Source organism: Miscanthus floridulus, chromosome 2 (genome assembly GCF_019320115.1).
Source record: "Miscanthus floridulus cultivar M001 chromosome 2, ASM1932011v1, whole genome shotgun sequence".
NCBI classification, from domain to species: Eukaryota; Viridiplantae; Streptophyta; class Magnoliopsida; order Poales; family Poaceae; genus Miscanthus; species Miscanthus floridulus.
Genome location: NC_089581.1, coordinates 13,671,445 through 13,687,932, shown reverse-complemented (window position 1 = coordinate 13,687,932; position 16,488 = coordinate 13,671,445). Strand labels below are relative to the sequence as shown.

Sequence of the window (16,488 nt, the reverse complement as noted above, 5' to 3'; positions counted from 1 at the left end):
CGAGGCTCCCCGCACCCTATGCGTGGCGCAGTGGTGTCCCCCGACACGGCGCCATGGTGCTCCGTCCAACGCCTGTGGCCACGGCGGCGTTCGAGCCCCTGCTCTCCCCCGGCGCTGCTCCGGTGACTCCGTGGCCATATCCGTCGATCTACCCACCAGATTCGATGCCAGTGCCGGTGAGGTCATCGCTGGCAGCTAGGTTTGAACTTGCCCAGGTCAGGTATCACACCATCATCCTCGTTGTCCTTCTCTGCATCTTCACAATACATGTGCTTCAGTGATTTGGTTTTCTTTAATGTGACTGCGGTAGGCTGGCTGGCAGTGACGGCCTCACGTTCTGCAGTGGAAGGGCCGAGAGTCGCAACAGCTGAACCCTAGCCTCGACCTCTATCTCCCTCCGACCACAACTGTTCAGGTAGGAATCTCCTTTCCTCATCGTTCCTCGGGTGGTTCGTGCCCCACTGCCTTCTAGATTTGTTTTCTTGTGGGGTGTCATGTCGGGTTGCGTAGATGCGGATGCGGACGCGGATGCGTCGGGGGCTGATTTGCTGATTAATTCTTCCCTTCTTGCTTTGTTGGTAGGTCAACGGTGAAGGATGAGCAGGCACTAGAGCCGCATGATCTACGTCGGCAACCTCCCCGACGACATCTGGGAGAGGGAGGTGGAGGATCTGTTCTAGAAGGTGGGGAATTTTTTTAATTATTTGATTCCTTGCTACCCTATTAATCATTAGCAAAGAGCACAACCCGTCTTACCGTATTAGGCTAGGCTCACTTGCCGTGTGCTTCTTAGATTCAGTACCTTCGATGCTTATACTACTTTCCTAATGCAATAGGATGCGATGCACTGCCGTGCTCTTATGGCCTTACCCATAAATCATAGAAAACTGGTGGCTTGGATAACCTTGTGCTATCAGGGTCCACCAAGTTCCTCTGCTACATTCACTATGAACCTCAAGCTATGGCTTGCGCTTGAGAATGTTGCTTATAGTTGTTGTTCATTTGAAAGGTTGCATGGTTTTATACTAATAATGTCCAATTTTATAAAACTTGTGAACGCAGTATGGTAGAATTGTTGACATTGACCTGAAGGTCCTCCCAAGGCCACCTGGTTATGCTTTTGTTGAGGTAAGATTCATCTGAATGTGTTTGAATAACATGGTCATCTTTCCCCCTCAAAAGATTATCGTGTTTTGGTTGATGACTTTGGTCACGAACAACAAATTTAAGGTACTTTGCTAATCTTGTAGTTTGAAGATCCTTGTGATGCTGAGGATGCAATTGCTGGGCGGGATGGATACAACTTTGATGGACACCGTCTAAGGGTAAGCTAATCAGTGCTCTGATAAGCTACATGATTGCTCTCTTTCTCTTCAATCTGTTGATCCAATGCCTACTTCTGTGGTCAGGTGGAGGCTGCTCATGGTGGTAGAGGTAATACTTCCTTGTATGATCATTCAAGTGGCTTTGGTGGTGGTGGTGGTGGAGCACGTCGTGGTGTGTCGATACACTCAGAGTATCGTGGTATGGTTTCTATTCATGTTGAACATCAGTGATTTCTCTTCTCTTCTCTGTCTGCAACCTTTAACTTGAATCATGGCAATAGTTGTTGTCACTGGACTGCCTTCTTCTGCATCATGGCAGGATTTAAAGGTCTGAGGCAAAACTTTTCCCTCGTGTTCTTCCATAAGACTGTATCGTTTGTCTCGTTAGCACCAAATATATTCTTCCCAGGATCATATGTGGAAGGCTGGTGATGTTTGTTTCTCTAAAGTGTATCGCGAAGGCGGTGGTAAGTAGCATTTGGGTTAAAGCCGCTGCCTTTATTACAATTTGGAAATATTCAAGAGAAATATTTAGAAGCAGAGGTGCACAAATATTTTTGGGGTGCATTTTTTTCAAAAGCAATAAGGTTTGATCTTTCTGCCCCTTTGGTGTCATCGTCGTGACAAAACTAATGGCACATATCCTGTTACATACTGGGGATCCATATATGGCTATACGAGGTGCCCTATGTTCCATTTTATTTTTCTCTTAGTATTTTCATTTCTCAGAACAGGAAAACTATTAGCTCTTGATATTTTTAAATATTGATTGATAAAATACTAACTGTTTAGTTAAAGGTAATTTAGGAATGGTTGAAAAATGCTTGGGATTTCAAGAATGATACTGCCACAAGAAAGTTCAAGCTTGCTTGGGTACATAATAACCCAATGTACCACAACAACAATTTTAGCATGCTAGCACCACTTGAATGGATCAAATGTATTGGGACAATAACTAAAGCTCATAGCTATTATTGAAGTAATGTGCTTGCCATACTTAATCCCTATGATTCAAGCAGCTTGAGAACTGAATGCTTGAGGATATTGCGTTCAAAATTTGCAAATGGACTTATTTTGTTGGTGAAACTGTAAGCTGGCCACAATTTATAGGGACATTCACCACACATCCTATATTCTCAATCCCCATAAAAGACCATCGTTTCATCAATAATCTCTCTCCCCTTGATCTGGAATACGGACACATCCATTTTGATGACTTCTTATCAAGTTTTAGAAAGAGCACCTACTTAGCCTTCCCATATCTGATGTGTCCAAAAAAAGTACTCATCGTTGCTGTTTATTCTAGGATTTGGGCGCATATAAATGCCACATTACATGATTACTAGCATCTCTTATTATTTATTGTGAAGGTTTATTTCATTCGGTTGCTTGGTTTTCAACCTTATTTTCTTCAAGGAATATGATGTAAAGCTATCTATGTTGTTAACACTTCTTTTCTTTTTCAAGTTCTTATCATATATTTCTATTTTGTTACAGGCACCATAGGAATTGTGGACTACACAGATTATGATGATATGAAATATGCTATAAGTCCATAATACATTCCCTTCTGTCTTAGGGTGAATCATTTCATTCTATAGTTTTTTTCATGTATCTACTTTTGACCTTCTACAATCCCTAATCTTTGATTGCTTCCCTATCTGTCATTGTTAGTTCGATCTCTTCTACAATAGCCCTAAAAATGTGCTCTTAATGCTTTGAGCTATGCTCTTGTCATTGACAGCCCGTTGTAGATAAAGAAGCTAGATGATACTGAATTCAGGAACGCCTTTGGGCGAGCCTATATAAGGGTAAGCATCGCATCCTGTTGCTGGTTTAGTCCTGGGGATCATTTATGTAGTTCGTTGTTAATCATGCACCTTATTCTTTACAGGTGAAGGAATATGATGCCAAACATGGTTGCTCCTACTCACGTAGCCGAAGCCCAAGTCGTAGCTACAACAAAAGCAAGAGCCCGAGGTATGCTGCGGTACTGATATGTCATGGGTAACCTTGTTGATAACTAATACTAACACGAAATATACTTTGCAGCAAACCACCCAGGACTCGCCGTTCAGCATCTAGATCCCGGTCGAGGTCCGTTTGTTCTCGTTCAAGGTCTGCATCAAAAGGACGTTCTCCATCTAGGTAACATACACTGTTCCAGCTTTTGCGCTTTGAATCCTTATGTGTCAAGTTCTTTTCTACTGTTTTGTCAAAAGCACAATATATATGCATTAGTAGAATATCTGGCCAAATTACAAATATGCCTACCTGTTGCCTACTCTGGGCCCTTTTTCCCCCCAAAGATTGCTGCTGTTTTAGCCTAAAACAGTGGTTAACAATCTTTACCGAAGTATCATCTTTGTCCTGTAACCTTCATTGGTCTGAATATTTGGTATCTAATCATTCTCTAATAAGCAAATTAGTTAAGTTCAGGTTAACACAGTTACACTCCTAGGCATGTATCAATGATGATGGCTTGCTGTACAGTCTGATTTCTTTGGGGTTCCTTCTCAAGTGCTCAGACTCTCAATGAATGATATGAACTGCTTAGTCTGTTCTGTTTTGTTTTTGAAGGCTCAATTATCTCGCCCTTTTATCTGGGATTGTGCGGACATCTGGGGATTGCGCATTAGGATATTGAGGATGGGATTTCCACGATTTGCTACAGCTCAGTTGGTTTTGTAATGTGTGGTTATTAATTGAGAGCTTTTATGGAAAGCTAAAATCGTCCCATTATTTTACCTAGTGTCCTGTAACTGATTGACATCAGAGCTTGGGCATAACCGCATTGTTTGGAATACTGGACATAGGAGCGTTAAGGATTGGTGATCTGGATTATGGTGGTACAGTGACTAGGAATGTACTTGGAGTTCAATGCTTGGGGAATGAGTTTTCTTCCTACCTCGGGCACACTTTAGATGGTTGTTGTAGTTCATATATGCACTTTTGACATTATTATACAACAATGTTACATTTGCATGGAACTGAACGCTTCAATTTTCGTGAGCTTTGATTGCTTTCGTTCCACGCGGCGTCATGGCTTTTGGAACCAAGTTGTTCAAGATGCATTTTGGATATTGAATCAGTTATTTCTGGAACGTTTTGCAGATCACCAGCAAGATCCAAATCTCCTAATGCTTCTGTAAGTTCCCTTCATCATTTTGATAATATTTTTTGTTATTTTTGTTGGTTAATTTTATATCTGCTAAAATGTCTATATAGCCCGCAAATGGTGAAGCAGCAAGCCCCAAGAAGCAGAGTCCAAGCAGGAGCCCATCTGGCTCATGCTCTCCTGATGTAAAATGATTCTATTCGTATTTTCTGTACTTGTTAATAGCAAACACAGCTGAACTGACAACAATTTGATTAAATTTTGCAGGCGAAACCTGAATAAAATTGATATGCTGTCGAGGATTGCAGATGAAGTCCAGAGATCTTCTTTTCTGGACACTTGTCCTCCATATTGTTCTACTTCCATCTTTGTCTTAGCAACAGTACCAGATTCGATGATATTAACTATCAGTATCAACTTGTATCGATGGACCCCTGTGTTGTCACTGTTGTGTTGAATAGTGCGCTGACGTGCCCATTTACTTTTGCTTAATTTTATATTAGTGATTGTTGGATGCATGCTAAGTGGATTTGTGCTATTGTTGATAGAATCATGTTGTTCTGGACCTCATGCATGTTTTCTTCATTTCTGTAATTTACTTGGCAGTTGCTACAGATTATGCTTTTTGTAAAAATGTTGAAATAGGTTGGCATTTGGATAGGGGGCTTATGCGGGTGATTGGTGTTGAGTGTGGAGTGTATTGTTGTGAAGGGGGAGCCAGGGGGCTTTTCATAGGCGGTTGATGGCGGGTTTAGAGGGTGGGTGCACGCCATTATCATCGACACTGAGCAACACCGGGGCCTGAGGGAATCAGGTTTGTAGGGGACAACAGCGGCAGTATCGGGCCAATGGAGGTGACATCACGAGCGGTGTCGTGGGGCGGTGATGCAACGTGCAGTGGGTGGCGATGCAGAAGAGACAATGGCGTGACGCTGAGAGGACGGCACCAGTGTGCGAGAAAAGGAGCACGGGTGAGTGGCCACTGACGGTGCGCGCTGCTTTAATTTCTACGCGGTCTGTTGTGCACTTTGATTGTTGCATTGGTGTGGAGTAAATGTAGCTAACTCGGGCACACCCAAGCAACCAGGAAGTGCAGGCGGCGTGGAAGGAAAACACTGGCGGGTCACGAGGTAGGGAGAGCGTCGGCCATGGTGCGCTCTCTGCACGAGCTTGGGTGAAGGGAGGAAAAAGGAGGGGAGAGGGGTTCGCTCGACGAGGAGGTGTGCGAGCGGCCGTGCCCAAAAAGAAGAAAAGGGACGGGTCTGGTATGGGGGCGAGGGCGAGAGTCGAGAGCCGACAAAGTGCAAGAAAATGAGAGAAAATGAACTGTGCGGGTGAACAAGACGAGTGCGGCATAGCCAAACGAGAGCTAAATGCAAGTGGGTCCCGGTCTCGGCAGCGTCCATAGGTGTCGATGCGTGCGTAGCGTGGTCAAACCAGACATTGGGATTGGGACATGGCGTCAATTTAATCATTTCAATCACTCTAGACTACTCGAATACTAACTTTTCCTTGTTGCTCTTCTCTCTCTTCAGAAACTGTATTAACTCAGTTACTTCGAAAAAGCACTACTTCATCAACCCGTTGTGGATTTTCCGTTAGAACACAAGGATATTTTTTCAAAGGAGAATATTTTGTTGTGAGAGCGATACGGTGGTGTAACTTGGCAAAGGTGCCTGGTTAACCACCTCTATACCAGCGTGTGCCGAGCAGCCTCGCCATGTGGTAGCTGTTCCACAGGGGCCCTCTGTTTCGTCGCGGCACCATAAGCATTTAACTAGGCAACTTTACCAACTTATGCACGTCGGGTCGCTGTCACCGCGTGCCCCGTGCACGCCGTCGGTGTTGGGCCCATTAGCACCCTGTCCTCGCATGGCCACGACATCATGCCACACTCGTCGTCCTCGCGCATTGTGCGCCTCTACTTTTCTCGGCCTCCGGTCCGCTCTTGATACTCGCCCTCGTCCCCTTACCGGACCCCCTCCCTTCTTTCTTCTTTTGGGGACAAGGCTGCCTACACGCCTCCCTCATCGAGCGAACCCTCTCTCCTCTCCTTTATTCCCCCTTCGCTCGCTTGCGCAGGAAGCACGCCATGGCCGACTGTATCCCCACAGCGTGAAACAGTAGTGTACCCCATCCATGCTGTCTCCACTTCCGGTGCGCTGTGCCACATCTCCGTTCGCCACTATAAGATGCCCTTGGTCCTTGCTCTTCTCCTCCATCCTCATCCCTCTCGAATCCAAAGCAGAGCTACGAGATCTAGTCGTCATTGTGGAACTAGCTTCGTCTGACAGAGGTGATGGTGTAATCTGAGAAGAAGGGATCTAGTTTTCAAAGAAGTTCAAGTCTACCGTTGGTTAGTTTGGTCTTAGGGTTCACGATGTTTGACTTCTCAGTCTCATGTTTCTGGATCTGTTGGTCATACGTCATGTTTTGGATAATCATTATCTTGTTATTTCTCCATTGCCCTCGTCTATCTCGACTTCTGGAGTAAGCCTTAGTTGTACTAGGTTGCTCCTGACCATGTACCTTTAAATCCCGGTGTAATTTAGTGTTCGACGTCGTGTAATCTTTCGTGTGATTCGAGATTTACGAAATGTGTTGTAGTTTCGCCTAAGGGGAATGGATCCTAATTCACTCTTTTGTAAACCCTCGCATTATGAGACATACTTGTGTTGTAGTTTTTGCTCTTTCCACCTATAATATAATCCTAGCCAATGTTGTGCTTCGAATCTAAGTGTCTTGGTTGCTTGAGCCCAACTCCATCAAATACTTCTTTCCACTAACATGCCATTGATTTGCTGGCCTATAATAGGCACCATGTAATGACAACCAACCTCTATGTTCGTTTACAACATTGTAATGAAAAAAGGCATGTTACCTTTCCTTCCCATATTTATCTGTTTAATGTACCAAATAGACCAACCTTTTATACCAACGCGATGAGAAAACATATTAGACATATGAGCCACCTATACCAAGCACATCATCCGCAGCGAAGTGCAGGCAGCAGTGGCTAGTATTTATGAACTTGAGGGCCACTTCAATTTATTACAACTAGGAGAGGCCAAGGAGGAACCGGTAGAAGCTATAAATCAAAACATGGCCCAGACACCTTTTTATATCCCATTTGATAGACCTTTTAAAGAAATAGTTGGTAGATCTATTAGCAGACCTATTTAGGTTTCCACTGCTAGCTCTCGCCCATGGAGTAAGTACCAAAATCGATCATGCAATTACTTCAAACTAAGCACAAGTTTCATATTGACGTTTGAGGAGGTGACAGTATGAATTCCTTTTTGTGTATCAAAACATGAAAAAATATGTCCTTTAAAAAACATGTGAAATATACTCGTAAGCATCTTAAGTTAATGCATTGGATATATAAGTACATAACGGAACTAATGCACTCGAAATGTTTGATTCCTCCACATGTAAAGAGCAGGCTAGAAATTTCACCAAGATTACAACAGAGAAGATCTATAGATCTTGTATGTGATGACTCTAGAAAAATTGTTTGCGGTGTTCAAGATCCTTTTGCCAAATATCTTTGTTAAAACTGCACGCAACAAAAAGAAAATGGCGCTCTAAAAAAAGGCAAGTGATATGATACGTGGTAGTTACTCCTCTGTTCTCTCCGTTTAGCCCATAAATACTGAACTGAAACCAGATCAAATCTGGAGGAGAAACTGCGAAAGCTGGCTGAAGTTGACGTCGCTCCGATCCCCCATCAAGCCATCACATCAAGCAACCGGTAATGCAGAGATCTCACTTCTCCCCTCCTCGCTCGCTTGCTGCTCCGATCTGTACTCGTTGTCGCTCCCTCGTGCGCCCCTGCTTGTGGGTGGTTGCCATGGCCTGATTGCGGTTCTCGGTCTCGCGTGAGAGCCACTCAAAGTCGAATCACCAGCTTTCCTTGGGTTGGTTGGTTGCCTCCGTGGCGGTTGGAACCGATTTCGGGTGGGGGCGCGATGCCATCGTGATGGTACTGGCCGTGGCCAAGCGGGTCTGCGTGCCTTTTCCTCCGCTTCACTCCATTGTCGGTGGATTCCTGCGTAAACTATTGTTAGCGAGGAGCTCAGACCTCAGAGCTGCGATGCAGATCTGGTGTTCGTTGAAATGTCTCTCTGGGAGGCTCTTCGCGTTTCCTGTTGTTGGTGTGTGATCGCTGCTGCTGATGTTGGTAGCGGTGGTGGTTTTTTTTTAAATGCGAACTATTTAGTTTGTTGTCTTGTGTTTTTATTTAGGACGATGTCCTAGGTCTTGGGGAAAGTGATGTGTATAATGCAAATTATTTTATAATAAAATAGAAAATGTTTTTAATTTATTCAGCTAATATTTTTGTGAATATATTTTTGGCTTTGTGAGATGTGTGTTAGTAGGAGTACCTTGATAGCACATATGTGCCGACTTGTACTAGGTAGAATTTAAGTACGTATCAGTTAAGCGAGAAAACAGGGGCATTTGTTGACTTGGTAGCTTCAACATGTGCCAATCCATGACTTAGAACTGTGGAAATTGTTGAACTTTCTCACTAGGGGCGCGTTTAGTTCGGCAAAGTTTGCACCTGCCAATTTTGCATAGTGCACGGTTCTCTACTGTAGCATTTTATTTGTATTTATGAATTATTGTCCAAACATTGACTAATTAGGCTCAAAAGATTCGTCTCGCAAAGTTAAAGCAAACTGTGCAATTAGTTTTTGATTTCGTCTATATTTAGTATTTCATATGCATGTACCGCAAGTTTGATGTGATAGGAAATCTTCTTTTTGCATAGTGCACTTTTGGAGAACTAAATAAGGGCTAGAGTCTTTTCGTAAATGGTAGCTTAATTAATGAAGAAAAAGAAAGATGGAGTCTTTGTCAGTCTATTGCTAGCATTAATCAAATGACAGTGACTGCAGGCTAAGAAAAGTTCTCCCATTTCCTGCTTACACTCCGTCCGTCTCTGCATAAAGAACGCCTCTCCAATATTTTTTCCTTTTTATTTTTTCTTTTAACTTTTAGATGGCATCAACGCTGCCTCTGTTTGTTAACCAGCAAACAAAAACACACGTTTTGTTTGGTGGAGAGTAATCACTGGCAGAAGCATCAGCATCAGCTTCCTGGATCTGACTGTGTCCAGGCTATGAAAATTTCTACTGCCTGGGCTCCGTTGATCCGGCCTGCATTTCTCACGTCTCTGTCACCGATGCTGTAACTTTTGCGTCCTTGATTGGTACTCGTTCCATATTATATGGTTCAGAGCCCAATTATTCGTTTGCTGCCTTAGTTGACCGTGGATTAAGCCCGGTTCGTCTGGACTGTTTTGGTTTATATGTCAGAGTTAAGTACTATTAACTGATTTAGTGTGAAAGAAAAATATTATTTATTGACTGATAAGCTATGACTTATAAACCAAATACGACCAAACGAACAGGCTATAAATTACATCAACTCTTAGGTCATTCTTCAGACCATAGCCCTTTTCGCTTCACTGATAAGCCATAGCTAAAAATACCATTGACTGATTTATTATGAGAGAAAAATACTATTCATTGACTGAAAAAATACGATTTATAAGCCAAACGAATAGGACGCATGTTACTGAACTTGCTTCCAGTTCATGGGCTACATATACACACCCATCTTGCTGCCTGACCTTACCACTCTCTCTGTGCACTGAACAGAGAGAAGAGCCAGATCTGATCAGGGAGTAATCAGACTACTCAGTTAACGATCTATTCGTTTATTGGTTTCAGCCAGCCCAAATCAGACAGTCAATAGTGTTTTTCGATCATAATAAATCAGCACTAGCCAACCCAGATCAACTTAGAAACCAACCAACAAACAGACCGTAAAATTGCTCAATCAGCAACCGATGAGAAAAAGAAAAAGGGAGAAGCTTTATCAGCAGCACCTTTTGTTTATGCGCTTCATGGTGCTTGAGAATAATTTTCTTTTTCTGTGAGGAGGTTGAGGGCATATAGGGCAATGGTTTGGTGGAGTGTCATGGACTCATGTGAGAGCCTTTTGATTAATGCAAGTTTGGTGGCAGTGGCATGCATGATTAGCACTCGTCGTCTCGTCTCCTCTCCTCTCCTCTCCTCAGTTGCTTCTGGTTTCTGACCAGCCTTGACGCGGTTACTATTTTTTTTTCTACGGGACACGGCACGGTTATTTTTTGAAGGGGAGGGGTAGATCTGATTCCGTGGGTTTGCGGGGCGGGGTATTTAAGGACTCGTGGCCTCGCCTCTTCTCTGCACACACACAACTCGTAGGCAGCGCCAAGGAAGAGAGAGATCGCCGCTCCTCTTCTCTTCGTTGGTGGTGCGGGTGCCCGCCTTCCTCGACCGAGATCTTGCTGCAGTTCCTCGAGATCTGGTGAGACTCCGCGCCCTGATCCCACGCTGTTACTTCGATTTTTTTCCCTTTCTGATGAGTCCCCCGCCTGATCATGCTAGTTGAGGATCGTGATTTCATTCTGCGGCTAGTTTGTTCCTCGGCTTCGTTCTGCTGCAAGCGGTTCTCCTCGAGTTCGTTCTCTGAGGAAGACGCTGACTTCAGATCTGGAAGTTTCGTGGTTTGGATCTGATAGGAGTTACGGTTACGCGTTGTAGTGGCTGAAGAGGATTTGCGCCCCTAAATTCTGTTTCCTTGCTCCCCTATTGGATCAGAGTTTCAGATCTTTCTGGCTGATCGCAGTTTTAAACGCCGTGTGGGTGCTCATATACATGTAAATTCATTTTATAATTTTGGCGGTCATGGATCTGTATCCTGCCCTTCACTCTGTTTAGGTGGTGTTTGTGTCAGGTAACGGTAGTGCACTTAATGGGATTGGGATCACAGGTGTCTGGTGGTGTAATGGTGTTTACTTAATTGTCTGGTTCGTCTAAGGAAAGGTTTTAGAAACCATTAATTTCAGATGTATTCGGTGGAGAAGAGGGGCTAACCCAATCCTGATCAGCACAAAAACCTGAGATGTGTTGTGCCTGCTTTAACAAACATGAGATCTGAATGCGTCCTAACAGTTCCACCAAAAACAAACCTTTTTAGATGTGGTTTGACCTGGTAGGTAGATGTTGCCAATTGCTATACCTAGTATATCCGAACTCCAATTTATTCAGTTCACTTAAGTAACCTTCTCAGAACATGTTTAGCTATGCTCTGTTATTTCAGTCGTGCACTAGTAGTCTAGTGTTCAGGATCTGGTGCTTTTGCTTGTGAATCCTGATTGCTTCTGTTAACTTGGGAAACTTTGTTGACATGTCTCATCTGTCAGATACTCTCAGGGTATGTGCTCTATTTTACTATCCACTAATGAAGCACCTTTTGCAATTACAGGTCACAGACCTATCTGACAAGATGGTGAAGATCTGCTGCATCGGTGCTGGCTATGTCGGTGGCCCAACCATGGCCGTCATTGCCCTCAAGTGCCCAGACATTGAGGTTGTTGTTGTTGACATCTCCAAGCCCCGCATTGAGGCCTGGAACAGCGACACCCTCCCGATCTACGAGCCTGGTCTCGATGATGTTGTGAAGCAGTGCAGGGGCAAGAACCTCTTCTTCAGCACTGATGTTGAGAAGCACGTCGCTGAGGCTGACATTATCTTCGTCTCGGTGAACACCCCCACCAAGACCCGTGGGCTTGGAGCTGGCAAGGCTGCTGACCTCACCTACTGGGAGAGTGCTGCTCGTATGATCGCTGATGTCTCCAAGTCTGACAAGATTGTTGTTGAGAAGTCCACTGTTCCTGTCAAGACCGCTGAGGCTATTGAGAAGATCTTGACCCACAACAGCAAGGGCATCAACTACCAGATCCTTTCAAACCCAGAGTTCCTTGCGGAGGGCACTGCTATTGAGGACCTGTTCAAGCCTGACAGAGTGCTCATCGGTGGCCGGGAGACCCCTGAGGGCAGGAAGGCCGTCCAGGCTCTCAAGGATGTGTATGCTCACTGGGTTCCCGAGGACAGGATCCTCACCACCAACCTGTGGTCTGCTGAGCTCTCCAAGCTCGCTGCCAACGCGTTCTTGGCACAGAGGATCTCCTCTGTGAACGCCATCTCTGCCCTCTGCGAAGCCACAGGTGCCAATGTGTCTGAGGTGGCTCACGCTGTGGGCAAGGACACCAGGATTGGCCCCAAGTTCCTGAATGCCAGTGTTGGCTTCGGTGGCTCTTGCTTCCAGAAGGACATCCTGAACTTGGTGTACATCTGCGAGTGCAATGGCCTGCCCGAGGTGGCCAACTACTGGAAGCAGGTGATCAAGATCAACGACTACCAGAAGAGCCGGTTCGTCAACCGTGTCGTGTCCTCCATGTTCAACACCGTCGCCGGCAAGAAGATTGCTGTTCTTGGCTTCGCCTTCAAGAAGGACACCGGTGACACCAGGGAGACCCCGGCCATTGACGTCTGCAAGGGCCTGTTGGGCGACAAGGCCCAGATCAACATCTACGACCCCCAGGTGACGGAGGACCAGATCCAGCGGGACCTGGCCATGAACAAGTTCGACTGGGACCACCCGATGCACCTGCAGCCAACGAGCCCCACGGCCGTGAAGCAGGTGAGCTGCGTGTGGGACGCGTACGAGGCCACCAAGGGTGCCCACGGGCTGTGCATCCTGACCGAGTGGGACGAGTTCAAGACCCTGGACTACCAGAAGATCTTCGACAGCATGCAGAAGCCTGCCTTCGTCTTCGACGGCCGCAACATCGTCGACCCCGAGAAGCTGAGGGAGATCGGCTTCATCGTCTACTCCATCGGCAAGCCGCTCGACGCCTGGCTTAAGGACATGCCCGCGGTCGCTTAATTCCCCCTCCCTCATCCGAGGAGCTCCATGGATTGGATTCGGGGAAGGAAGAGGAACTGGTTGACCATTCTTTATTACAGTTTGTTTTTGCAGGCTACGCTACGATTTTCTCTCGTGTCAGGCATAAAAGTAAAAGTTGGACGGCGCTGCTAGTATCCCCTGTTTGGTGTATTTCATGTTGGAGGACGTCTTGTAGATGTAAAAATCCTCAGGCACTTGTGCTCTGCTTGAGGAAATTTCCTTGTACGGTTGTACCCTGGACCTGCTATAGCCGGTTGATTCTTCAATTGTATTCCTAAAAGTTATACGATCGATATGTTTCTTTTTTGCAGAATAACAATACTTGTCTCACGTTTCATCCTTTATCTTTGCACAAAGAAGTTTCATCCTTTATCTTTCCACAGAGAATGTTAGTACCCTAGCGCAGTAAAAATGCGCTGTGAACGAAATGCCTGCAGGTAGATTAAGGCACTAGTAGTAGTAGCGCATAGTGCATTCTCTTCTATGATATAGGTAATCTCTGTTTTCCTTTCACATCAACGATGAACGATTCACGTGTATTTGGTTTCCTACATGCCTGAGCTTGGCTGCGTACCAAAATTTGGCTTAAAGAGATTTTTTTTTCACCATATGTCACATTCTTCTGGTAAAAGTTGGACAAGCCCCGTTCACCAATTTGATGATCCTAATTGTAACATGCCAGTTTTTACTTGGCTACAACGTGCTTAGTAGGTGAAGACCTAACAGCCCCATGATCACCATTCAGATGTCACATGCATTACCTCTAAAACCAATGGACGCCCGTCCTCTAGGTAATCGCTACAACTCTACAAGCATCGGATTTGTGAGTAAATAATCACAAGGTGCAATGCAGCCCTGCAGCAATGAATTTGGCTCCCCATTTTCATAAACATTTTCACCGGCCTCACCAAAGTTCACGGATTTTGCTGGTGCTATTGACGACGCGGCTCGTGCTGGTGAATGACTTGTCCTCCTTCTGTTTTTATACCGTTGGCCTATGGTCCTGCTCTCAGAGCAAGGCTAATAATACAATACAGCCGGTTGCTGGCTGTATAAATTCTTATAGCCTACTTCTCAGCCCACCCATATAATAGTTACATCTTCACAACTAATACATGACTCACTTGTCTCTTTCACAGAGTTTCTTGGTTCTTATGTCCAAGCCGGCAACGGCGAAGCCAGTGTGTAATTGTCGGGGTCATGCGACCCCGATAACTTTGTACGAATCAGTGGAACCCCGCGTATTCCGGCCAGCTACGACCCCATCAAATTGAGTTCATGAATCTGTGCGACCCCGGTAGCAGTTTAGTCTAAATTCGCCGCTGCAAGCCGGTCGTAAACTTACGACCCGCTTCTCATCTCTCTCCTTCCCTCTCAGCATTCAGCCTGCTTATAGCCCCTTATTATACTTGCTCTTATGGCTTGCTTATAGTTTGGAACAGAGAGATTTAGAATAGAGGGAGTATTGAAAAAAAAAAGTACTGTGGAATTTAGTTTACAACTCAGCGCGTGTTTAGTTTCAGGAAGTTGGAATTTGGGGCTACTGTAGCACTTTCATTTTTATTTGTCAATTAGTGTTCAATCATGGACTAATTAGGCTCAAAACGTTCGTCTCGCAATTTCCCACCAAACTGTGTAATTAGTTTTTTTTTCGTCTATATTTAATGCTCCATGCACAGACCGTAAACATTTGATGTGACAGGTACTATAGCACTTTTTGGAAATTTAGGGTGAAAATAAACAAGGCGTCAGTTTTATGTGCATGAAGGCACCGGCAAGGAAAAAGAAACTACTCTCCACCAAACTGAAAACCTCTCCTAACCGATAACAAGTTAGAAACACCCAGGAAGGTGCAGCGTCGTCCTCATCTCTATTCTCTAGGTTAATCTTTAGATTGTTCAGAAGTTCTTCCGTCTTCTCCAAACTGAAAACATACACCAGCGGTCAAGAAAATAGTCAGGGTGTTGTCATGGTTTCCTGCTGGTGACAGCGAATCTGTCTCCAGATCTTGAATACTTGTTCGGATCTTATCCCAATTTAAACTCTCTCTCAACCAGCACCCTTGTGTGGCATTGGAGGACAAGATGAAGGGTGTCCCATACATGGACAAGGCACATCCATTGATGGCGCTGAAAGGCGACAACTGCATTGTTTGTGTGATCCATGCTGCGGCGGATCCAACAGTGGGGCTAGCAGAGCCAGAGGGTGGCCTCGAGAATCCTACCAACTCTGGTCCTAGGCAATGAAGCTCCTCTCCATTTTATGCGAAAGAGGAGGAAGAAAAATAGAGAGCAAGAAGGGAAGGAAAAGAGCCCCTCATGATATCTGGCTACCTCCACCAACGATAAATTTTTCTGGTTACACCTTGTATTTATTTTTGCAATAGAAGGATTTAAACAATGTCACTTGAGAGTATATTAGGATGGCACTTTGTAGAAGAAACTTTTACTGTCATGAAGTTGTAACATTTTTTTACTGAGCGGGGAAATATGTAGATCTACGGAAATTTTTGCTGTAGCTTCAGTAGAAAATCATTCTAGCTTTGAAAGAAAATTGTCGTTATAGCTTTTCATGGAACATGTTTTAGTTTCAGAAATCACAAGAAAATATCTTAGTTCCGACCTAATCCGCTTGACGCAACCCAACGTCCGTGCAACTTCAAAGGCCGGCGGTTGCGCCTTCTCGCGTGAAGAATCCAAAGAAGAGTGAGAGGAGCCGAAGCGCACGGGTAACGCCGCACCGGCCCGTTTAGCGACCGAATTCGCACGGTGGGCGTCTGGCGAGTGACGATTCGGCCCGGCTGCAGCCTGCTGGTGTAACGGGGGGAACAACCGAGGACATGAGCCCGTGCCACGCCGGTGCCGCCGTGTCAGTGGACTTGCAGCTGCAGACGCTGAGTCGACGACCGGGCATATCCATCCGACCGGCAACCGGCATGCGATGTGTGCCACTACACTACGCTTTATGCGCCGACGAGTACGAGTACGAAGATACACATTGGTCGTGAAAAGTGGAGCGGCACATGCATGTATCTATTGTTTATTGCAAGTCAGCGGTTGAAATATATCTTTTCATTATTTTGTAATTATATAATACTACTATTAGATATTGCTCTTTGCTCCATAGAAAATGTCGTTCTCACTTTGCAGGAAGTTAAACATTTTAATTTTGACTATATATAAATATTAGTATTTTATACATAACTAGTGTCATTAGATAGGATAATTAAATATTATT

The 16,488-nt window shown here is 44.9% G+C and overlaps 1 protein-coding gene and 1 pseudogene across 1 annotated transcript; both read left to right on the top strand.

The window, feature by feature from the left end:
- The first annotated feature begins 596 nt into the window (after positions 1–596).
- On the top strand, positions 597–4,870 carry LOC136537980 (serine/arginine-rich-splicing factor SR34-like; annotated as a pseudogene).
- A 5,731-nt stretch (positions 4,871–10,601) lies between these two features.
- Positions 10,602–13,591, top strand: LOC136517526 (UDP-glucose 6-dehydrogenase 5-like). The gene is made up of 2 exons (XM_066511117.1): positions 10,602–10,806; positions 11,767–13,591. The coding sequence occupies exon 2, from the start codon at positions 11,788–11,790 to the stop codon at positions 13,228–13,230; it is 1,443 nt and encodes a 480-aa protein (XP_066367214.1). The 5' UTR covers positions 10,602–10,806; positions 11,767–11,787; the 3' UTR covers positions 13,231–13,591.
- Positions 13,592–16,488: the final 2,897 nt, after the last annotated feature.

Bases quoted from the DNA above. Each gene is read 5' to 3' on its own strand.
- LOC136517526 (XM_066511117.1), top strand. From the start codon at position 11,788: ATGGTGAAGATCTGCTGCATCGGTGCTGGCTATGTCGGTGGCCCAACC.